This window comes from Phyllostomus discolor, chromosome 1, assembly GCF_004126475.2.
Source record: "Phyllostomus discolor isolate MPI-MPIP mPhyDis1 chromosome 1, mPhyDis1.pri.v3, whole genome shotgun sequence".
In the NCBI taxonomy this organism is placed as follows: Eukaryota; Metazoa; Chordata; class Mammalia; order Chiroptera; family Phyllostomidae; genus Phyllostomus; species Phyllostomus discolor.
In genome coordinates, this window is record NC_040903.2 from 87,170,798 (window position 1) to 87,194,632 (window position 23,835).

A 23,835-nucleotide genomic window follows, 5' to 3' on the forward strand; every position below is an offset into this window, starting at 1 on the left:
ATATATAAAGAGAACTCTTGACTATTAAGAGAGACATCAACAGCAATAGTCAGAGTAGAGGATTTTAACACTCCACTGACATCAATGGATAGATCTTCCAGACAGATATATCAACAAGTCAACAGTGACCTTAAATGATACACTGGATCAGTGGATTTAACTGATATTTATAAAACATTTCATTCAAAACCAGCAGAATATACATTCTTATCAAAGGCATGTGAAACATTCTCAAAGATAGACAATATGTTAGGGTGCAAAATAAGCCTTAATAAGTTCAAGAAGATTGAAATTATATCAAGCATCTTCTCTGATCGCAATAGTATGAAACTAGAAATCAGTTACAATGAAAAAACTGAAAAACTTTAGAATACATGGAGGCTAAATAGATGTTATTAAACAATTAACGGGTTAACAATGAGATATATGAAGAAATCAAAAGTTACCAGGAGACAAAAGAAAATGAACACACAACACCCAAATTCTATGTGACATAACAAAAGCAGTCCTGAGAGGTATGCTCATAGCATTACAGGCCTACTTTAAAAAATAGAAAAAAATCCTAAACAATCTAACCCTACACATAACAACACTAAAGAGTAACAAACACAGCCCAGAGTAAGTGGAAGGAAGGAAATAATAAAGATGAGAACAGAAATAAATGGCATACAGACTAAAAAAATACAAAAGAACAATGAAACCAAGAGCTGGTTTTTTGAAAAGATAAACAAAATTGACAAAACTTTAACTAGACTCATCAAGAAAAAAAGAGGACCCAAATTAATAAAATCAGAAATGAAAGAGGAAAAGTAACAACTGAAACCACAGAAATACAACACAAGTAAGTCCACACCTATATGGTCAATTAATATTTGACGAGAAGCAAAAACATACAATGGGGTGAAGACAGCCTATTCAATAAAGTGTTGAGAAAATTGGACCGATACATGCAAAAAAATGAAACTAGACCATCAACTTATATCATGCACAATCATAAACTTCAAATGGATTAAAAATTTAAATATCAGACTTGAAACTATGGGAGGAACTCCATCCAGCAGAATTCTCCCATTTACCTCAAATGAAAAATAAGTCGTCCCAGACACAATCTTGCTGTTCTGGCAGGAAAGGGGGCGGCAATTCCCTCTAGTGGAGAAGACCCCGAGCCCCTCTCCCAAATGGCTTTATTGGGAATGGTATGTGTAGGAGTATACATCATATATGCATAGCTCATCAATCAATATCAAAAGGCTATAGTCATACAAAAATAGGTATTATCTATAGATGACAATTGAAGGAACACAGATATCTGTCATAGGTCAGAGTCTGTTAGTCATGCTGATGCCAGAGGGTCTTTAAGACGAGTTTCATGAGATAAGGAGTTTCCTCCTTATGTCTTGAACCTAAACATCCAGTTTATATTACCAGGGCTATACAAAACAAAGCAGAGTAAACTTCACAGGATACAATGTATTTATCAGGTGTGATTCCCATGGGAACCCTTGGTATTAGAGTTGGGTCCTGTCTGCCACCTTTGTTACCTGATTTTCCAGGGTAAAATCACTAACTAACCCCTTTCAGAGCCTGCTATCATGGGGCTGCAGTCTCCAAAATCACACACAGAGTGGTCCCCAACACAAAACCATAAAAATCCTAGAAGAAAATATAGGCAGTAAAGTCTTGGACATTGCTTATAGCAGTATTTTATCAGATATATCTCCTCGACAAGGGGAACAAAACAAAAAAAATAAACAAATGGGACTACACCAAACTAAAAAGTTTTGCACAGCAAAGGAAAATATCAACATAATAAAAAGACAACCCACAGAATGGGAGAACATATTTGCCAATACATCTGATAAGGGTTAATATCAAAAATTTATAAAGAACTTATACAATTCAACACCAAAAAAATCAACCCAATTAAAAAATGAACAAAGGACCAGAATAGACATTTCTCCCAAGCGGACATACAAATGGCCAACAGACATATGAAAAGATGCTCAATGTCACTAATCATCAGAGAAATGCAAATTAAAACTGCAATGAGACACCATGTCACTCCTGTCAGAATGGCTATCATCAATAAATCAATGAACAAGTACTGGTGAGGATGTGGAGAAAGGGAAACACTTTTGTCCTGTTGATGGGAATGCAGATTGGTGCAGCCACTGTGGAAAGCAATATGGAATTAACTGAAAAAATTACAAATGGATCTTTCTTTTGACCCAGCAATCCCACTACTGGGAATATATCAGAAGGAACCCAAAACACTAATTCAGAAGAACATAAACAACCCTATTTCATTGCAGTGTTATTCACAATCTCCAAGATATGGAAGCAGCTCAAGTGTCCATCAGTGGATAAGTGGCTAAAAAAACTATGGGACATTTAAACAATGGAATACTACTTGGCCATAAAAATAAGAAAATTTTACCCTTTGCAGTGAGATGGACCTGGAGAATATTATTCTAAGTGAAATAAGCCAGAGAGAGAAAGACAAATATCATATGATTGTGGGTGGGCAGGAGGTATAAAGTGACTAAATGGTAATGGAAAAAATGCAGTAAAAATAATCATTTAAAAAATGGGACAAGGATGTGAATAGTCACTTCTCCAAAAAGAACATACAGATGGCCAATAGACATAGTGAAAAAAAAAATGCTCAATGTCACTAATCATCAGAGAAATGGAAATAAAAACCTCAATAAGATATCACCTCATGCCTGTCAGAATGGCCATCATCAATAAATCAACAAACAATCAGCATTGGTGAGGATATGGAGAAAGGGGAACCCTTGTGCACTTTGGTGGGAATGTAGACTGGTGCAGCCACTGTGAAAAAGAGTGTGAAGTTTCCTCAAAAAATTAAAAATGGAACTGCCTTTTGGCACAGCTATCTTACTTCTGGAAATGTATATGAGAAAACTTGAAACACTAATCTGAAAGAATACATACACCCTATTTTCATTATAGCATTACTTATAATAACCAAGATGTGAAAACAGCCCAAGTGCCCATCAGTAGATGAGTGGATAGAAAAGCTGTGATACATTTACACAATGGAATACCACTTGGCTGTAAAAAAGAATGAAATCTTACCTTTTGCAACAGCATGGATGGACCTGGAGGTTATTATTCTAAGTGAAATAAGCCAGTTAGAAAAAGACAAATACCATATAATCTCACTTATATATGGGACCTAATGAATAAAGTTAATTGATGAACAAGATAGAAATAGTGGCATGGATACATGGAACAGACTGAAAGCTGTCAGGAAAGGGGAGTCAGGGGTCTGGGTGAAAGAAGGTGAAGGGATTAAGCAAAACACACACACACATAACAAACAGACACAAACAACTGTGGTGATAGCCAGAGGGAAAGAGGGGTGGATGTAGTTAGAGATTGGCAAAGGGGAGATAAATAGGAAAGGAAAGAGATTTTGCTTTGGGTGATGGGGGCATGATGCAGTGTGCAGATGATGTTTTGTTTAGTTGTACACTTGAAACCTGTATGGTTTTCTGAATCAGTGTCATCCAATAAATTCAAAAATACACTTCTAAATAACACATCAGTCAAAGAAGAAACTTCAAGAGATATTTTAAAGTATTTTGAGCTACTTATAAATGAAAATACAACTTATCAAAATTTGGGGATGTAGTGGAAGCAATGCTTAGATAGAAAATTATATCAGTGATGCATATATTAGAAAAGAGGAAAGACCTAAAAATGAAAAGTATATACCCTAGGAAACTAGAAAAATAATCAAAATAAAGGCAGCAGAAGAAAAGAAGTAAAAGTTGGAGCAGATATCAATGACATTGAAAACAAGAAATCAAAAGAGAAAATCAATAAAACTAACAGCTGTTTTTTAAAAAGATAAGTAGCATCAATAAATTTTTATCTACACTAAGAAAAAAGAGAGCAAAGAAAAACCACTAGTATCAGAAATGAAAGAGGGGATATCACTGGAGATCCCATAGACAGTGAAAGGATAATAAAGGCATATTGTGAACAACTCTGTGACCACAAATTTGATAACCTAGATGAAATGGACCAATTTCTTCAAAGATACAATCTGCCAAAATGCACACAAGAAGAAACAGATGATCTAAATAGCCCTATATCTATTAAAGAAATTGAATCAACAATTAGTAACCTCCCAAAACAGAAAGCACCAGACTCAGATGGCTTCACTGGCAAACTTTACCAAGCATTTCCACAGAGGTGTCCAACCTGTGGCCCATGGGCCACATGCAGCTCAGGGTGGCTATGAATGTGGCCCAACACAAAATCATAAATTTACTTAAAACATTATGAGATTTATTTTGTGACTATGTGTTACAATGTATTTAATATTTGGCCCAAGACAACTCTTCTTTCAGTGTTACAAAATCTCTTCCATTGTGGCCCAGAGACGCCAAAAGGATGGACCCATGACATTATAACAATTCTCTACAATCTATTCCCGAAGATAGAAGCAGAGGGATACTTCCCAATTCATTATTTGAGGACAGTATTACCCTCATACGAAAACCAAAGACTTTACAAGAAAAGAAAATTAGAGACCAATATCTCCCAAGAATATAGGTGCAGAAATCCTCAGCAAAATATTAACAAATCAAACTCAACAGTGTCTAAAAACTATGTCACAACCATGTGGGAATTACCCAATGGTTCACATTTGAAAATTATTTAATGTAATTCATCACATCAACCAGCTAAAGAAGAAAAATCACATGATAATATCCATAGATTAAGGAAAGGCATTCAACAAAATACAACACCTATTCATGATTTAAAAGGAAAAAAGTCTCATCAAATAGGAATAGAATGGAACTTCCTCAATTTGATAAAGAACATCAAATAAAAATCAACAGCTACCACCACTTAATGGTGAGAAAATAGCTGCCCCCCTAAGATCAGGAACAAGACAATCATGCCCTTTCTCACCACTCCTTTGAAATATCTTACTGGAAGTCCTGCCTAATACAATAAGAAAAGAAAAAATAAAAGGTATACAGATTGGAAAGGAAGAAATAAAAGTGCCTTTGCAGATGAAATGATTGCCTATGTACAAAATCCTAAAAATCAAGGAGAAAATATTTCTGGATCAACTACTAAGCCAATACAGTCATAACTCTGAGATACAGCAGGTTCATTTTCAGACCACTACAATAAAGCAAAGAATAAGGCGAGTCCCATGAGGTTTTGGGTTTCTCAGTGCACGTGAAAGTTATGTTTACACTGCACTGTGTACACTGTGTGGCCCATTGAGTGTGCAATAGCATTATGTCTTTTAAAAATCAATGTAAATACCTTAATTTAAAAATACATTATTGCTGAAAAAGTCTTATCATCATCTGAGCCTTTAGCAAGTCATGATTTTTTTTGCTGGTGGAAGGTCTTGCCTTGATTTTGCTGTCTTCTGACTGATCGGTTGCTGAAGGTTGGGGTGGCTGTGGCAATTTCCTAAAATGAGATAACAATGAAGGTTACCACATAAATTGACCCTTTCTTTTTTCCTTTTTATTGAATTTATTGGCACTGGTTAACAAAATTAAACAGGTTTCAGGTGCACAATTCTATAATACTTCATCTTTACACTGTATTCTGTGTGCTTTGCTCCAGACTCTTCCATTCACAAACAATTTCTATTGCATGTGATGTTGTTTGGTAGGATTTTACCCACAGTAGAACTTCTTTCAAAATTGGAGTCAACTCTGTCAGATTCTGCCACTGCTTTGTCAACTAAGTGTGTGTAATCTTCTAAATCCTTTGTTGTCATTTTAACAATTTTCATTGCATCTTCACCAGAAGTAGATTCTATCTAAAAAAAAAAAAAAAAAAAAAAAAAAAAAACACCTTCCTTGCTCATTCATAAGAAGCAACTTTTCATCCATTAAAGTTTTATCATGAGATTGTAGCAATTCAGTCACATTTTCAGGCTCCACTTCTAATTCTAGTTCTCTTGGTATTTCTACCACATCTGCTGTTACTTCCTTCACTGAAGTCTTTAACTTATTAAAGTCATCCATGAGGATTGGAATTAACTTCTTCCAAATTCCTATTCATATTGATAATTTGACCTTTTCCCATGAATCACAAATATGCTTAATAACATCTAGAAGGGTGAGTCCTTTCTGGGTTTTTTATTTATTTTGCCCAGATCCATTAGAGAAATTAATATCTATGGTAACTATAGCATTATGAAATGCATTTTTCAATAACACTTGAAAGTAGAAATTACTTCTTTATCCATGGGCTGCAGAGTGGTTGTTCTGTTAGCAGTCATGAAAACAACATTAATCTCATTGTACATCTCCATCATGCTCTTGGATAACCAGCTGCATTGTCAATGAACACTAACATCTTCAAAGGAAACTTTTCTCAGCAGTAGGTCTCAATGGTGGGCTTAAATATTCAATAAAGCATATTACAAGGAGATGTGCTATCATTATAGCTTTGTTCCATTTATAGAGCACAGGAAGAAGTAGATTTAGCATAATTCCTACAGGCCCTAGGATTTTTTGGAATGAAAAATGAGCATTGGCTTCAACTTAAAGTCATCCGCTGTGTTAGCACTGAACAAGGGAGTCAGCCCGCCCTTTGAAGCTTTGAAGCCAGCCATTGACTTCCCCTCTCTACCTATGAAAATCCTAGAAGAGATCTTTGGTTATAAAGCTGTCTCATCTACACTGAAAATCTGTTGTTTGGTGTAGCCACCTTCATTAATTATCTTAGCTAGATCTTCTGGATAACTTGGTAAAGCTTCTACATCAGCACTTGCTGCCTCACCTTGCACTTCTGTGTTATGAAGACTTTTTTCCTTAAACCAGATGACAAACATTAGTTAGCTTCAAACTTTTCTTCTGCAGTCTGTTCACCTTTCTTGGCTTTTATAGAACTGAAGAGAATTAGAGGCTTGCTGAGCATTAGGCTTTGGCTTAAATGAATGATGTGACTGGTTTGATCTTTTACCCAGACCACTAAAACTTTCTCCATTTCAGCAATAAGGCTGTTTCACTTTCTTATCATTTGTATGTTCACTGGAGCAGCACTTTCTATTTCCATCAAAAACTTTTCCTTTGGCCCTGGCTGGTATGGCTCAGTGGATTGAGCACCAGCCTGTGAGCCAAGGCTTCCCAGTACAGGTCCCCAGTAGAGGGTGCACAAGAGGCAACTACACACTGATGTTTCCCTCCCTCTCTTTCTCCCTCCTCCTCTAAAAATAAATAAATAAAATCTTAAAAAAAAAAAAAAAAACCTTTTTCCTTGCATTCACAATTTGGCTAATTGTGAAGTGCAAGAAGCCTAGCTTCAGCCTAACTCAGCTTCCTACATGCCTTCCTCACTAAGCTTAATCATTTCTAGCTTTTTTTAATGTAATTTTTTAAAAGATTTTATTTATTTCTTTTTTTAGAGAGGGAAGGGAGGGGGAGGGAGAGAGAGAGAGAGAGAGAGAGAGAGAAAGAGGGAGGGAGAGAGAGAAAGAGAAACGTCAATGTGCGGTTGCTGGGGGTCATGGCCTGCAACCCAGGCATGTACCCTGACTGGGAATTGAACCTGCGACACTTTGGTTCACAGCCCACACTCAATCCACTGAGCTACGCCAGCCAGGGCTTCATTTCTAGCTTTTGATTTAACATGAGTGATGACTTACTTATTTTTATAACTGGTACTATGTATCTTTTGACTCCCTTCACCCATTTCACCCCTCTGGCAATCAGCAATCTGTTCTCTGTACTATGAGCTCAGTTTTTTTTAAGATTTTATTTTATTTATTTTTAGAGAGGGAAGGGAGGGAGAAAGAGAGAGAGAAACATCAATGTGGGGTTGCTGGGGGTCATGGCCTGCAACCCAGGCATGTACCCTGACTGGGAATCGAAACTGCAACACTTTGGTTCACAGCCTGTGCTCAATCCACTGAGCTATGCCAGCCAGGGCTGTTTTGTTTTGTATGTACCACACATGAGATCATATTGTATTTGTCCTCTGACTTGCACTTAGCACAATGCCCTCAAAGTCAATCCATTTGGTCACAAATAACAAACTTTTCTTCTTTTTATGACTGAATAATATTCCACCTTATATATACACACCCCATTTTCGGTATCCTTTTATTCATTGATAGGCATTTAGGTCATTTCCATGACTTGGCTATTGTAAGTAATGCTGCAATGTAGATGGCGGTACACATATGTTTTTCAGTTAGTGTTTTCTTTCTTTCTTATTTTATACAAATACCCAAAAGTGGAATTGCTGGATCAGAAAGGGGTCACAGAGAGAGAATGCACTTAAGCTGTTTAAAGAACCTGAAAAAGCATTAAAAATTATTATTTATAGTGAATGAATGTAGCCATTTAATTTACAGATGGCAATTTGCAGTGTAACCATCCATCTTTATAAATATCTATATCACTAATCATCAGAGAAATGCAAAGTAAAACTACAAAGAGATACCATCTCACACCTGTCAGCATAGCTGTCATCAGTAAATCGACAACCAGCAAGTGCTGGCAAGGATGTGAAGTAAAGGGAACACTTGTGCACTGTTGGTGGGAATACACAAGGTGTAGCCACTGTGGAAAACAGTATGGAGTTATCTCAAAAAATTATACATAGAACTGCCTTATCACCCAGTGATTCTATGTCTGGGAATATGTATGAAGAAACCTGAAACACTAATTCAAAAGAATATACATGTATGTAGCCCTGTGTTCATTGCAGCATTATTACAATAGCCAAGATTTGAAAGCAGCCCAAGTGCCCATCAGTAGACGAGTGGATCAAAAAGTTACAATAGTACAAAAGTTACAATTGAATACCATGCAGCTGTTTAAAAAGAAGGAAATCTTACCTTTTGTGACAGCATGGATGGACCTGGTTAGTACTATGCGAGGCGAAATAAGCCAGTCAGATAAAGGTAAGTACCAGGTGATTTCACTTATTTGTGGAATCTAATTAACAAAAACTAACAAACAAATAGAAACAGACTCATGAATACAGATAACAGACTGACAGCTGTCAGAGGGGAGAGCAGTTTGGGGACCGGGTGAAAAAGATGCAAAGATTAAGAAAAAAAAAAAAAACCCTCATAGACACAGCCAAAAATATGGTGATTACTAGAAGGAAAGACAGATGGAGGAGGTAAAAAAGGGTAATGTGGGGATGGGTGGTGATGGAAGAAGACTTGACTTAGGGTAGTGAACACACAATGTACTATACAGACAATATATTATAGAATTGTATACCTGAAACCTACATAATTTGATTAAGCAATATTACCCCCTTAGATTCAATTAAAAAATGAAGTACTTAGATTTAAAAAATACTATGGATTCCCCTGTTAATAGGGTCTTTCTTTTGTATCTAGTTGCCAGAAAGAAAATGTCTACTACTTTATCCATACTCACCTTGTCCACTTCTGCTTCCCACACATAACTAAAATACTTTATGTTATCCCAAAACTCAGGTTTCACTCTTTCCAGCCCTTACCTCCTTTAATAATTTATGCCAAATATCAACTGAGTTATAATTTCAATACAAAGATTTATTTTGCTCCTGTTAAGAAATTTGGCACCCTGCAACTGAGATCTTCAATAAATTTGAGAACTTATAACAGCCAGTCATCATCTTATTCTTGGTGGAAAAGCTCCTTTAAAATATAAAATGAAGTAAATCTCATATTGCCATGACATTTTAAAAATGTCATATATTGTGATAAATATTTAGAACTTAAAAGGATGCACATATAGTTTTAAAATATTTTTAAATGAAAAATTTTGTTTATAATGTCCCATAAATTGACAGGGATTTTGGAGTATATGTTAAACAGATATTTCCTCAACCTAGTTAACAAGCAACATTAGTCTACTACACCAGCGATTTTTAACTTTTCACCTCATGGCACGCATAAACATTACTAAAATCCTGTGGCATGCCAAAAAATATATTTTTTTGCCAATCTGACAAAAATAGGTATAATTTTGACAGATTTACAAAAAAATTAAAATAATAGTAATTACCTACCCTTTTCACTTCAAAGTGACTTTTTAAAAAATCAGGTGCCTATACTTTTTTTTGTAAGAATGTCTGGTATCAAGAATTAACCAATAGTATGCAACTTTATTATGTAATGTGACCAGTTAGATGAAAATCTTTTATGTGACCTACGTATTTATGGTTCAAGACAAGGCATTCACACTGGATGGCTATTGTTGGTTTAGCTGTTGTCGTTTTTTTTATTTAACAATCTAAGGCACAGGTGGCAAACACAAGGCCCTTGGGCCAAATCCGGCCCTCCACCTGGTTTTATCCTGTCCAGCACCTTGTTTCTACCCAGCGGCAATGCCAGACTCTCACTTAACTGTTAAGGAGTAATTACATTTATACAGTTCTAAAATTGCATTTGGCCCTTTGAAGTCAACCGAGAGGCTGATGTGGCCCCCGGTGAAAATGAGTTTGACACCCCTGATCTAAGGGAAAAGAAGTCAGTGCCCCTGACTAAGTACTCCAGTATTGTAGGTTTTAAAAATTGTTGTGGCATACCAGTTGCAAATCCATGGACTACACTATGTATCATTAGATAAGACAGGCTATTTATAGGATATTTGATAAAATAGAATTCATCATTTAGATGTATATACCTATGTCTGTGTGTACATATAGATTTTTTGCATTTCAGGAGTTTTACATGTTATGGTATGGTGTACAGTCTGGTCACTCTCAGGCCCTGTTTTCTTTGGTGGAAATTTATTTGGACTATTAGTTACCTTTTATTGCTCCATAATGGGGGGAAAACTTTTGGAACTCATTAGAATACCATCAGTGCCTCAACTTCCACCTCTTCTTGGTAAGTGTATAATTAACTCTAATTTCTTTTTTATTCACTTATATGTAAATTATGCATGTATTCTAGTCAAAGTAAGTATAATTTAGAAATATTTTAATGTAATATTATTTACATAGTTTCTTTATATGTGTATGTACCATATATGTGTATATATAGCTCATTTATAGAAATATTTATTCTCACTCTCTCTGTATATATATATATATACACACATATCTCCAGAGATTTTTCTAAAATATTTTTAAATAATTTAAATATATTCAATATATGAATCTTGTTGCTGTATCATTTAATAGAACATTTTTACTTAATTTTAAATGTATTATAGAAAAGGAAAATATTGGAAAAGACTGAATTTTTCTGTAGATAATCTAACTCATATACAGTTACAAGATTCAAATATTATAGTATCTGAGGCACCAAAAAGTCTCACAGTTTTTGACTAAGCTGTTTGGGCATCTTCACTATGAGTATTCATAGATACATCATCTGCCTAACCAATGTCATACCCTATTCTCCATCCCATTACATAAATAACTCTCCAGGTAGACAGAGGAAAATACATAGAAGAAGTTCTATCAGAGGTGTCTCATGTCTTCTACATATTCAATATATCCAAATATTCTGTAGAATGTCAATAAAAATAATCTCTCCATTTTATCTCTAACACCCTTTCTATGTCCATAACACTCGTTCAGCACTTTTTAAGTATTCATTGAATCTCTTCCCCTCTTCTTCAACGCTTTTACTCTTGCCCTAGTTTAAGCTATTTGTTTCTAACTATATCATGGCTTTTTTAAAAAATATATTTTATTGATTATGATATTACAGTTGTCCCATTACCCACCCTTCATTCCCTCCATCCTGCATACCCTCTCCCACCCACATTCCCCCCCTTTAGTTCATGTCCATGTGTCATAAGTTCTTTAGCTTCTACATTTCCCATACTATTCTTGCGCTCCCCCTGTCTATTTTCTACCTACCATCTATGCTACTTATTCTCTATACCTTTTCCCCCTCTCTCTTCCTTCCACTCCCCTGTTGATAACCCTCCATGTGATCTCCACTTCTGTGGTCCTGTTCCTGTTCTAGTTGTTTGCTTACTTTCTTTTTGTTTTTGTTTTAGGTGTGGTTGTTAATAATTGTGAGTTTGCTGTCATTTCACTATACATGTTTTTATCTTCTTTTTCTTAGATAAGTCCCATTAACATTTTATATAATAAGGGCTTGGTGATGATGAACTCCTTTAACTTGACCTTATCTAAGAAGCACTTTATCTGCCCTTCCATGCTAAATGAAAGCTTTGCTGGATAGAGCAATCTGGGATGTAGGTCCTTGCCTTTCATGACTTGGAATACTTCTTTGCAGCCCCTCCTTGCCTGTAAGGTCTCTTTCGAGAAATCAGCTGACAGTCTGATGGGAACTCCTTTGTAGGTAACTGTCTCCTTTTCTCTTGCTGATTCTAGGATTCTCTGCTTAATTTTCATCTTGGCTAATGTAATTATGATATTCCTTGGTATGTTCCTTCTTGGGTCCAACTTCTTTGGGACTCCCTGAGTTTCCTGGACTTCCTGGAAGTCTATTTCCTTTGCCAGATTGGGGAAGTTCTCCTTTACTATTTGTTCAAATAACTTTTCCACTTATTGCTCTTCGTCTTCTCCTTCTGGTACCCCTATAATTTGGATGCTGGAATGTTTAAAGATGTCCAGGAGGTTCCTAAGCCTCTCCTCATTTTTTTGAATTCTTGTTTCTTCCTTCTTTTCTGATTGTATGTTTTTTTCTTCATTCTGGTCCACTCCATTGACGTGAGACCCAGCTTTCAGTCCATCACTATGGGTTCCCTGTGGATTTTTCTTCATTTCACTTATTGTAGCCTTAATTTTTTCATCTAATTTGCGACCAAAATCAACCAATTCTGTGAGCATCCTGATCACCAGTGCTTTGAACTGTGCATCTCATAAGCTGGCTGTCTCTCAGTTGCTTAAAATTACTGATTGTGAGGCTTTCAATTCTGTTTAAACCATCGTTTTTTTTCTTTGGTGTGGTTGCACCTGTTATGTATGAGGGGCAGAGCCTTAGGTGTTCACAAGGGTGGGGCACCCCACTTGCTGGGTTGTGATGTTGTATGTGGGGGCAGGGACCAAGAGGGAATAATGGCGCTTGCTCCGCTCTGCCAATTTCAGTCCCTTCTGCAGCTTCCCCGGAGCAAACTGGGCCCCTCTGGTGCCAATTCCCATGTGGGTGGGCTTGTGCACCTTCTGGGACTTTCCAACAACATCTCCTGTGAGGCTGGGAGTCTCTTCCTGCACCTCAACCCCCACAGGTGTTTTCAATCAGTGTCCCAAGGCTCTATTTCCCAGCACTGTGATCCTGGGTTGTGCACAGTGCCTTGCTTCACAATTGCTGCCTCGCTGGGTCTGCCGGTGCCACCCCTCAGCCAGGGTCTGCCAGCTGCTGCTTGCACATTCAGGGTCCACCCACTGCACTCTTGCGCACCCTGGATGCCTTACGTGCCTGGTCCCAATGCTCTCTGTTCTCTGAGCTGTGACCAGCACCAGGCTGCCCGACACCACCCCTCCTACCGGTCTGGATGAATGGGTTCATTTTAACTTCTTGGTTGTCTGACTTCCATACAGTTCAATTCTCTGTCAGTTCCGGTTGTTATTCTGTTTCTAAATCGTTGCTGTCCCTATCTTGGTTGTGCAAGGAGGCACAGTGTGTCTACCTATGCCTCCATCTTGGCAGGAAGTCAGACTATGGCTTTTAACTGGCCTCTCCTCCAATTTTATGTCTATCTAACTCACCAAGGTCATTACATTGCGAGGTAAATGCGAGAGAATATTCGAGGCTAATTATCTCTCACTTCCTGCTTAAAACTTTCCCATCATGCCTTACTCTGCTAAAGCAGGTTACTGTGGAGTTGGGTTAGCTATTCACAATCTGATGCTTCCTGCCCATTCTGCCCATGGGCTTTATGTTTGAGCATCACTGGGTTACTAGTTGTTTCCCATTGAGATATATCACTTTTTGTCTCCACTTCTTTATGCTGTCTCCTCTGCTTGTGTGTGTAACTTGCCCTTCACCAATGTAATGAAAAATATAGTTTGTTTGAAGAGGGGAAATTAAACATTTCTGTTTTCTCTCTTGGAATAAAGTGAACTGAATCAGACTTTATTTATTGGTTTGTTTATTTATTTATTTTTGAAGGGATGTTACTGGCTGGTTTTACCATCAGGAATGTTCCATTGCTCAGTAAGTTCGTCCAAATTAGTAACATGTGGTCTTCAACTTTAAGAAATTCTGCCCTTACCCTTATCCTAGTAAAAGCTGGACTTGGACTCGATCCACAGGTAATTTCTAATTATACTGTGAGTAAAGTTACTTTAAATATTAGGGGCTGGTAAAATGAAAAAGAGGAAGAATTTTTGTTGTGGCTGTTTCAAGTAGTGTCTGTAAATAAAACTAAAGTAAAAAACAAAAATTTGCAGAAGCATTGACACCTTAATTTCTACTTCTTGTCTTCATTATTACTGATATGAAGAGAAATCACTGGGATGTAAGATTTCCATTAAAAATAGCCTTTAATTGTTTGCATAGAGATCAATGACCCTTGTGCAGCATTTGTAAGTATTATTTGGGAGTTGTGGCTCTTCTATGGAGAACTACTTGCTTTTCAGGTAACAAAGGACAAGGTCACCCCATAAAAGGGTTCGCTTCCATTTTGTTTTATTTTTTCAGAGAGATTAAGAATTTCAATAATATTTTTATTTATGTCTTTGTTCCTGCTTATCTTTGCATTATTGTAAAAGTTAATGGACTATAAATCTATTTGGATTTTTTGAAAAGTCGCATAACAGCTTCTCAAATAGATGTGGCAAGTGTATGTTTAGTGGTATAATATATCAGTAGCATAAATAATTATAGACAGTGATAATTTATTATATTCTCCAGTAGAAAATTTGAACCCATGAAAAAATTTAAAAGTTCCCCCTTTTAGTTAATTATGCAATTTTTAAGTGATTTTTTCCTTTTTCTGGTTAATATTTTCTATTTATAATTATTAAGTTACTCAAACAGTTCATCTCTGAAAGTTAACTGATGGATATAAAGCTGTACTTCCATTATGCTATTTAGAAGGAAGATCAAGGAGGGTAGAACTAGTTATGTAATCACAAAGAAACAAATCCTTATTAACGATTAAAATATAACAATGTTTTATAAAACATGCAATAGCTTATTACCCAATCTATGATGACACATGAAATTATCTGTATTAGCACGTCAGGCCCAATGGGATAATCAGGAAGATTTAGTAAACAACTATATATTTTAATATTTCCTTAAATAATTTTCTTGCTGGCCATGATAATTTTCTTCAAATATGGCTATGTTTATATTTCAGGCTCTGCGGCGTTTGAGGAGAGTTTGTTTAAGATTGTCTATGGGTCCATGCCTCATGGAAGCATGTTCAACTGCTGTCATTTCCCACTTCCTTATGAAGTTTCCCTGGCAATGGGGATTTCTATTAGGGTAACTTTCCCCATTTTTCCTATGAAAATATCTAGTTAAGGATGCTTCGTTAAAATTACTGATGTATTCAGAATACTGAATAGGCAAGCTTTTCATTAAAATTATTTTCACAGTGGTAGAAATCCCTGGAAATCAGTTGGTCAAAAGTAGAATTATGTTCTAAGTCTACCGTATCTTGACAAATATGCATAGTCCCTAAACGTGTAATGCCAACATAATTCACTTCATCACTTTATTCATTCTCTCTTATATTGTAATCTATCTCTATTTTTAACCTATCTAATGTCCTCTCCCTTGTACACCACATGTACATATTATATATACATATTTGTGAGAGATTTTGTATAGATGTAGATGTTATAACAAAAAAATAAGCAAACAAATACCCTTCCCTACATCCAATGTCCCATCTATTACTTTCCACCATCCATTTTCCTTCAGGTCCAAAGCCTTCAGAATAATAGTCTACAATCCCTATCTCTGTATCCTGAACTCCTCTACATTTTCCCAGCCACTTAGCTTTTGTTTCCATATAGTCATTTGGGTGAAATTTATAGCAAAGTTCACCCATTATATACTTACTGCCAAATTCAATCAATTTTTTAAATTAAATTTTATTATACAATACCCAAATGTATTTTCCTTTGGAAAAATTAGAACTTTACAAATAAAAGTAAAAAGCTTTTTGACCATACCTCTAAATCCTACTGTCCATACCTCTACCCAAAGTGACAACTCTTATGAGTTTTATAGCATTCTAGACCTTAGAAATAATACTTCAGGCTTCCCCATCTCCACAGAGAAGGCACTATTATTTTGTATATTTCTGTGTAAATCATCTCCTATCTGTGACTAACCTGTTCATTTCCTTTGTCTGCTTTTCTGTTGAGTTACTTTTCTTTCTTATTCATTATATCGAATCTTTGTCTGTTATAGGTATTGCAAATATCTTGTCCCAGTGTGCCACTAGATATTTAACTTTGCTTATGGTGACTTTTTTAATCTAAAAAAAATTATTTCCAATAGATAGAGTGTTCAATACATAAACCTATTTACTTGACCTTGAAAATAAAAATAGTGGCAGTCAGAACATACCTGCTTTTGATATACAGAGTTTTTAATGTAATCAAATTCAACAATATTTCTCTTTATGATGACTTTATATGAGTCATTCAAAAGATCTTTTTTACCCCAGAGTTACAAATATATCTGTCTATATTTTACTCTTATTACTTTTAAATTCAATTTTTAAAATTTGTTAAAACAGCTAGCATGTAGTGTGTGAGGTGATCCAGCTGCACTCTTTTCCATGTGAATAGGTAATAGTTTCCATACTGTTCCCAGAAACGTCCTGTCTTCCCAAGCATATTTTAAGTGTCAATGCTATCATGTAATGATTTCATTTCATGTAATGAAATCCCACAAATTTGTTTCAACTTTTTGTATTGTTTTCTTCCAATTTATTTTATCTATTTTTGTGTCACTATTACACAGTTTTAATAATTTTACCTTCACAAAAACAATGTCTTTTTTACATTGACTTGGTTTTTCATTCTAAACTCTCCCAAATGAAGAATCCTCAGAGGACTTTAATTGGCATAGAACTAAATAAGTTAATTGGAGGGATAAATGACATCTTTATAATGTTGAAGCTTTTATATGCAAATGTGAAACATTTTTCCAATTATTCAGGGATTATCTTAAGTACTATAGTGTTTTAATTTTTATAAAAGTCTAGACTATTTCATAGTTTTGTTGTTAGATATTTTGTGCTTTTTATTGATGTTGGAAATGAAATTTTTTCATAACATTTTCTAATAAGTTTTTTCAGATGTACATGAAAGCTACTAATTTTAAAAAATTGCTTTCATTGAGGTATAGTTTACATAAAATGAAATGAACACCCATTATCATTTCAGTGTGTTTTGGCGAATGTATATGCCCATGTAACCACCAGCACAGTTGCGCAGTGCATTTTCATTATTCTGCAAAATTCTTGTGCCCTGAGCCAGTCAGTTACATCCTGGCCCCAGGAAAAACATAATCTATTCTCTGTCACAATAGAGTAGATTGTTTTTTAGAATTTTAGGTTAATATAATTATATAGTACTTACTCTTTTGTTTCTGCCCCTTTTTGGACAGCACGTTGTGTTTGAGCTGTAACCATCTAATGACTAGTGGCTCATTCCATTGTATTGCAGAGTAGTATCATTGTCTGAACACACCACCAACTTTATTCATTCACTTGGTGGTGGATGTTTGGGTTTTCCCAGTTTGGGGCTATTACAAATAAAGCTATGAAATTTTGCATTCAAGTCTTTGTGTGCACATTTGTTTTCATTTCTTAGGGAAATACCAAGGAGTAGATTTGCTAGGTCATATGATAAGATAATGTTTAATTTTATTAAGAAACTGCCAAATAGTTTTCCAAAGTATTGTTGTATTTTATATTTCTATCAACAATGTATGAAATTACAGGCCATCCATACCTTCTCCAGTATTTGATAGTATCTGCCTATTTAATTTTAACATTTTGTATTGGGCATGTAGTGGTATCAGGTTTTAGTTTTATAGTTTTTCATCAAATTTGGAAAATTTTCAGCCATTATTTCTTAAATATTTTCCCCCTTCTCCTTCTTCTAGAACTATAATTGCACATGTGTTAACTGCTTGATATTATTCTGTAGAGATTCCTGATATTCCTATTAATTTATTTTCATTCATGTTACTCTCTGTGCTTCACTTTGTATATAGTCTATTAATATACCTCCAATTCACTGATCTTTTCTTGTGCAGACTTCAACCTTCTATTAATCCTATCCAGTGAAATTTTCAATTCAGATATTGTATTTTTTATTGTCATTAGCCATCACACATTTTTACATTTATTTTCCACCTTTATTAAGTTGTAATTGATATATAACATTATATAAGTTTAAGGTGTCCACTGTGTTGATTTTGTACACTTATATATTGCAGAATGATTACCAATATAGCTTAGCTAATGCCTCCTTCCTATCATATAATTGTCATTTCTTTTTTATGAGATCAGTTACAATCTACTCTCTTAGCAACTTTCAACTATACAATACATTAATATTAACTGTAATCATGTACATTAGGTTACCCTAACCTTAGTAATATTATAAATGAAAGTTCATAGTCTTTTGACCAGCATCCTCCCACCTCCCCCACACTCAACCTCTAGTGACCATCATTGTGCTCTTTGTTTCTATGAGCTCAGCTTTTTAAGATTCTGTGTATAAGTGAGATCATAAAATGTTTTCTTTCTCTGCCTGGCTTATTTCACTTAGCATAATGCTCTTAAGGTTGTCATAATATTGATTTTTCCTTCTTCTCATGATTAACATTCCATTGTATACATTTATACCACATCTTTATTCATTCATCCTTCAAGGACACTAAGGTTGTCTCCATCAGCTATTGCATCTTTTATTTACAAAAGTTCCATTTGCTTTGTCATTCTATCTTCCAATTTTTTCCTTTTATAGCCATATTTTTCTTTAAGTCCTTAACTATAAGGAAGATATTTGTAACAACTGCACTTACATACTTACTTATCTGGGTCACAATGTGGCGGCAGAGTAGGAGGGTAGTCGTGCATCTCCTCCCAGAACCAAACTGGAAGTACAACTAAAGAAGGGGACAGTTACCCAAAATAAACCAAAGACTACCTGAAAAAGAGACCTTTAACCAAGGATGGGAAAAAATGACCCCAAGACTGGTAGGAAGGACAGGGACATAAAAGGGGCCAGTTCTATTCACAAAGGTGGCAGGCAAGGTTGCAGCATGATTGTGGGACCTTCTCCTTGAGAGAAGAGAAGTGAGACCATACCTGGGCCCAAACACATAACACCAGTGCCAGGATCAGCCAGCCATGTAGAGCAGCTTGGCCCATGCTGTGCACAGCCAAGCCCAGAGGAAACAACCACAAACTGTGGAATGTTTGTAGCTTTAAATAGGCTGCCTAGGGCTGGATGTGGAGAGCACCTAACATTGGCTTACACAAGCCTCAGACAACATCAAAGCCATATCCAAAGGGAGAACCCAGCAAGGAAGCACTAAATTCTGCTGAGCTGAATTCCACTTGGTTCTTTTTCACTATTATCATTATTTTTCTTCTTTTTCATAGCCTTTTCATTTTTTAACTTTTCTCCTATTTTGTTGCTTTTTTCCTAGCTCTTATTTTACTCATTTGTTTATTCCATTGTTTCCTTCTTGTTTCCTTTTCATATTTTTGTTATTCTTTGTCTTGCTTTGTCCCTGTTTACTGTTTTCATCTTTCTACTCATTACTCATATTATTTCTTTCTTTTCTCCTCTCATAATCATTTTGATTTCCTTTGTTCTTCTCATTCTTTTTCCTTTTTTCCCCTTTCTCTACTATTCCATTTCTCTTTCCACTTTTGTTATTTTTTGCTCTTTTATCATGGATTTTGCTATTGTTGTTGGAGGGTGTTTTTTTTTTGCATGTTTTGGTTTTGTTTTTTGCATTGTATTGGTTTGTTCTCTCAGTACCTGTACAACAGTGTACAAGACATAGTGGAGTTGAACCTCTCAGTCAACAGGCTGGAGGTGAGATCCCATCAACAAACGGGCCAATAACAATCAGGATCCAATTACAACAAGAGGCTCCACATAACCCACACAAACAACATTTCTAGAACATCCAGCTCTGGTGATCATAGAGACTACACCACTGAGTGCCACAGGACTCCAACCATGTAAGGTCGCCCCACAAAAACAACGAATCAATACAGATCTATTTAACACATAGACACAAACAAAAAGAGACAGCTGAAATGGGGGGGACAAAGAAACAACCTTCAAATTAAAGAAAAGGAAGAATATCCAGAAAAAGAGCTACATGAAACTGAGGTAAGCAAATTATCAGATGTAGAGTTCAAAGTAATGGTTATAAGGATGCTCAAGAAACTAAATGAGAACTACAGACTTCCAGCCAAGATGGAGGTGTAGGTGGACACACTGTGCCTCCTCACACAACCAAAATTAAGTACAACAGAAATTTAGAAACAAGAACCAACCAGAACAGACAGAAAATTGAACTGTACAGAAGTCCCGACAACCATTCATCCAGACTGGGAAGAGGGGTGGAGTTGGCATGAAAGAGGAAATAAGAACCAGTTGGAAATGAAGAATGCAATATCTGAGATGAAGAATACATTAGAAAGAACAAAAAGCAGACTAGATGAAGCAGAGGATCTAATCAGTGATTTGGAAGATGGGGTGGGAAAAAATGCCCAGTAAAAGGAACAAAAAGAAAAAAGACTTCGAAAGAACAAAGATAATTTAAGGGACCTTTGGGACAACATTAAACATAGCAACATTTGAAAAAAAATAATAACAACATTTGCATCATAGGGATACCAGATGGAGAAGAAAGGGAACAAGGGATACCAAACTTATATGAAGAAATACAGCATAAAACTTCCCTAACCTGGTACAGATAAATTCATTCAAGTTCAGGAAGCACAGAGAGTCCCAGTAAAGATGAACACAAAGAGGCCCACTTCAAGACACATCACAATTAAAATGGCTAACTTGAAAGAAAAAGAAGGAATGTTAAAGGCAGCAAAGGAGAAACAGTTACCTAAAAGGGACCTTTAATAAGGCTGTCAGCTGATTTTTTTTTAGAGAGAGAGAAAAAAATTATTGAATTCATACACAGGATAGATAATACTATATTTGTGCCATTCTCCTCTTTTAAAATAATTTTTGTTGGGACTTCCAGCCAAGATGGAGTTGTAGATAGACACATTGTGCCTCCTCACACAACCAAAAGAAGGACAACAACAATTTAAAAACAAAAAACAACCAGAACTGACAGAAAATCGAACTGTATGGAAGTCCAACAACCAATGAGTTAAAGAAGACACATTCATCTAGACCAGTAGGAGGGGCGCAGTCATGCAACTAGGTGGAGAGGGCTCACAGCAAAGAAGCAGCTGGTAGACCCAGTGAGGCGGCGAATTGTGGAAGGGGGCATGGTGAACAAGGTGGCTGGCAGACCAGGCAGTCCCACATTCGCACGCAGATAAACCAGGTGAAACTAAAGAGCAAGACAGACTGTGCAACCCAGGGCTATGGTGTGGGGAAATAAAGCCTCAAAACACCAATTGAAAACACCTGTGGGGGCTGAGGTATCGGGAGAAACTCCCAGCCTCACAGGAGAGTTTGTTGGAGAGACCCACAGGGTCCTAGAACATACACAAACCCACCCACATGCGAATCAGCACCAGAAGGGCCCAGTTTGCTTGGGGGAAGCGGCGGAAGTGACTAAAATCCAGCAGAGAGCAGAGCAAGCACCATTGTTCCCTCCTGGACCCCTCCACCACATACTTGTCACAACCCAGAGACTGGGTTGCCTCACCCAGGTGAGCAACCTAACAACCTAAGGCTCCACCCCTCACTACCTAACAGGCTAGTTGAGATTAAAAAAAAAAATGGCCCAAACAAAAGAACAGATCAAAGCCCCAGAAATAATACAACTAAGCAATGAAGAGATAGCCAACCTATCAGATGCACAGTTCAAAGCACTGGTAATCAGGATGCTCACAGAATTGGTTGAATTTGGTTGCAATTTAGATGAACAAATGAAGGCTACAATAAGTGAAATGAAGGAAAATGTACAGGGTGGAGGGGAGTGAAGGGGGTAATGGGACAACTGTAATAGCTGAATCAATAAAATGTATTTTAAAAATAAATAAAATAATTTTTGTTGTATTTTGGTATTACTATTTAGTCCCCTTACATCCCCTCCCCCCTGCATCACCACACTGTTGTCCTTGTCCATAATTCCTTGTACCTTTTTGCTTAATCCCTTCATCCTCTACCTCCCCCTGGTAGCTGTTATCCCTCTCTCTATCTATGAGTCTGTCTCTGTCTTGCTTGTTCACTTTGTTCATTAGATTCCACATATGACTGAAATCATGTGGTATTTGTCTTTCTCTCTCTGGCTTATTTCACTTAGAATAATGTTCTCTAGGTACATTCATACTGTTGCAAAGGGTAAAACTTGGGGTTTTTTACAGCAAAATAGTACTCCTTTGTGTAAATGTTCCATAGTCGTTTTATCCACTCATCTCCTAATGGACAGTTGGACTACTTACATATCTTGGTGGTTGTAAATAATGGTGTAATGAATATAGCGGTGCTTATGTTCTTTCAAATTAGTGTTTTGAGTTCCTTCAGATATATTCCCAGAAGTGAAATCACTGGGTCAAAAGAAAGATCCATTTTTAATTTTTGAGCAGCCATACTGCTTTCCACAAGGCTGTACCAATCTGCATTCCCACCAACAGTGCAAAAGAGTTCCCCGTTTTCCACATCCTCACCAGTACTTGTTCTTTTTTGATTTATAGATGATAGCCATTCTGAGAGGTGGGCCATAATATCTTACTGTGGTTTTTATTTGCATTTCTCTGATGATTAGTGATATTATGCATCTTTTCATATGGCTATTGATCATTTCTACATCCTACTTGGAGAAGTGTCTATTTGGGTCTTTTGCTAATTTTTTAATTGGATTGTTTGGTTTTTGGTGCTGAGTTTTGTAAGTTCTTTATAAATTCTGGATATTAAATTCTTATCAGATGTATCAGCAAATATGTTCTCCTATTCTGTGTGTTGTCTTTTTATTTTGTTGATGATTTCCTTTGCTGTGCAAAAACTTCTTAGTTTGATGTAGTCTAATTTGTTTATTTTTTTCTTTTGTTTCCCTTGCCTGGGGAAATATATCTGATAAAATATTGCTATGAGCAATGTCTGAGATCTTGCTGCCTATGTTTTCCTCTATTATTTTTATGGTTTCAGGTCTAACATTTAGGTCTTTGATAATTTAGGGTAAGAAGGTGTCTAGTTTCATTTTTCTGGATGTATCTGTCCAATTTTCCTGACATCATTTATTGAATAAACTATCTTTAGCCCATTGTATGTGCTTGCTTCCTCTGTCAAATATCAGTCACTATAAAAGTATGGATTTACTTCTGGGCTCTCTATCCTGTTCCATTTATCTATGTGTCTGTTTTTATGCTATTACCATGCTGTTTTGATTACTATGGCCTTATAGTATAGTTTGATATTAGGTGGCATGATTCCTCCAACTTTGTTCTTCTTTCTCAGAATCACTGTTGCTATGTGGGGCCTTTTATGGTTCCATACAAATTTTTGAAATATTCCTTCTAGTTGTGTGAAATACATCATCAAAATCTTGATAGAAATTGCACTCCTCTGTAGATTGCTTTGGACATTTTAGTATGTTGAAAGCCATCTATACATATGTCCATATAGTATGGACATTTTAGTAATTTTAAATCTTCCTATCCATGAACACAGTATATACTTCCACTTATTTGTATTTTCTATTTGTTTCTTCAGTGTTATAATTTTCCAGGTATAGGATTTTTACAC

The 23,835-nt window shown here is 36.1% G+C and overlaps 1 protein-coding gene across 1 annotated transcript in view; it reads left to right on the forward strand.

The window, feature by feature from the left end:
* The window catches only part of LOC114492884 (sodium/hydrogen exchanger 9B1), a 78,169-nt gene that overhangs the window by 26,989 nt on the left and 27,345 nt on the right, over window positions 1-23,835 (forward strand). Inside the window, 3 exon segments of the mRNA XM_028507486.2 lie at window positions 10,688-10,855; window positions 14,063-14,205; window positions 15,258-15,385. Coding sequence (XP_028363287.2) covers window positions 10,688-10,855; window positions 14,063-14,205; window positions 15,258-15,385 — 439 coding nt within the window.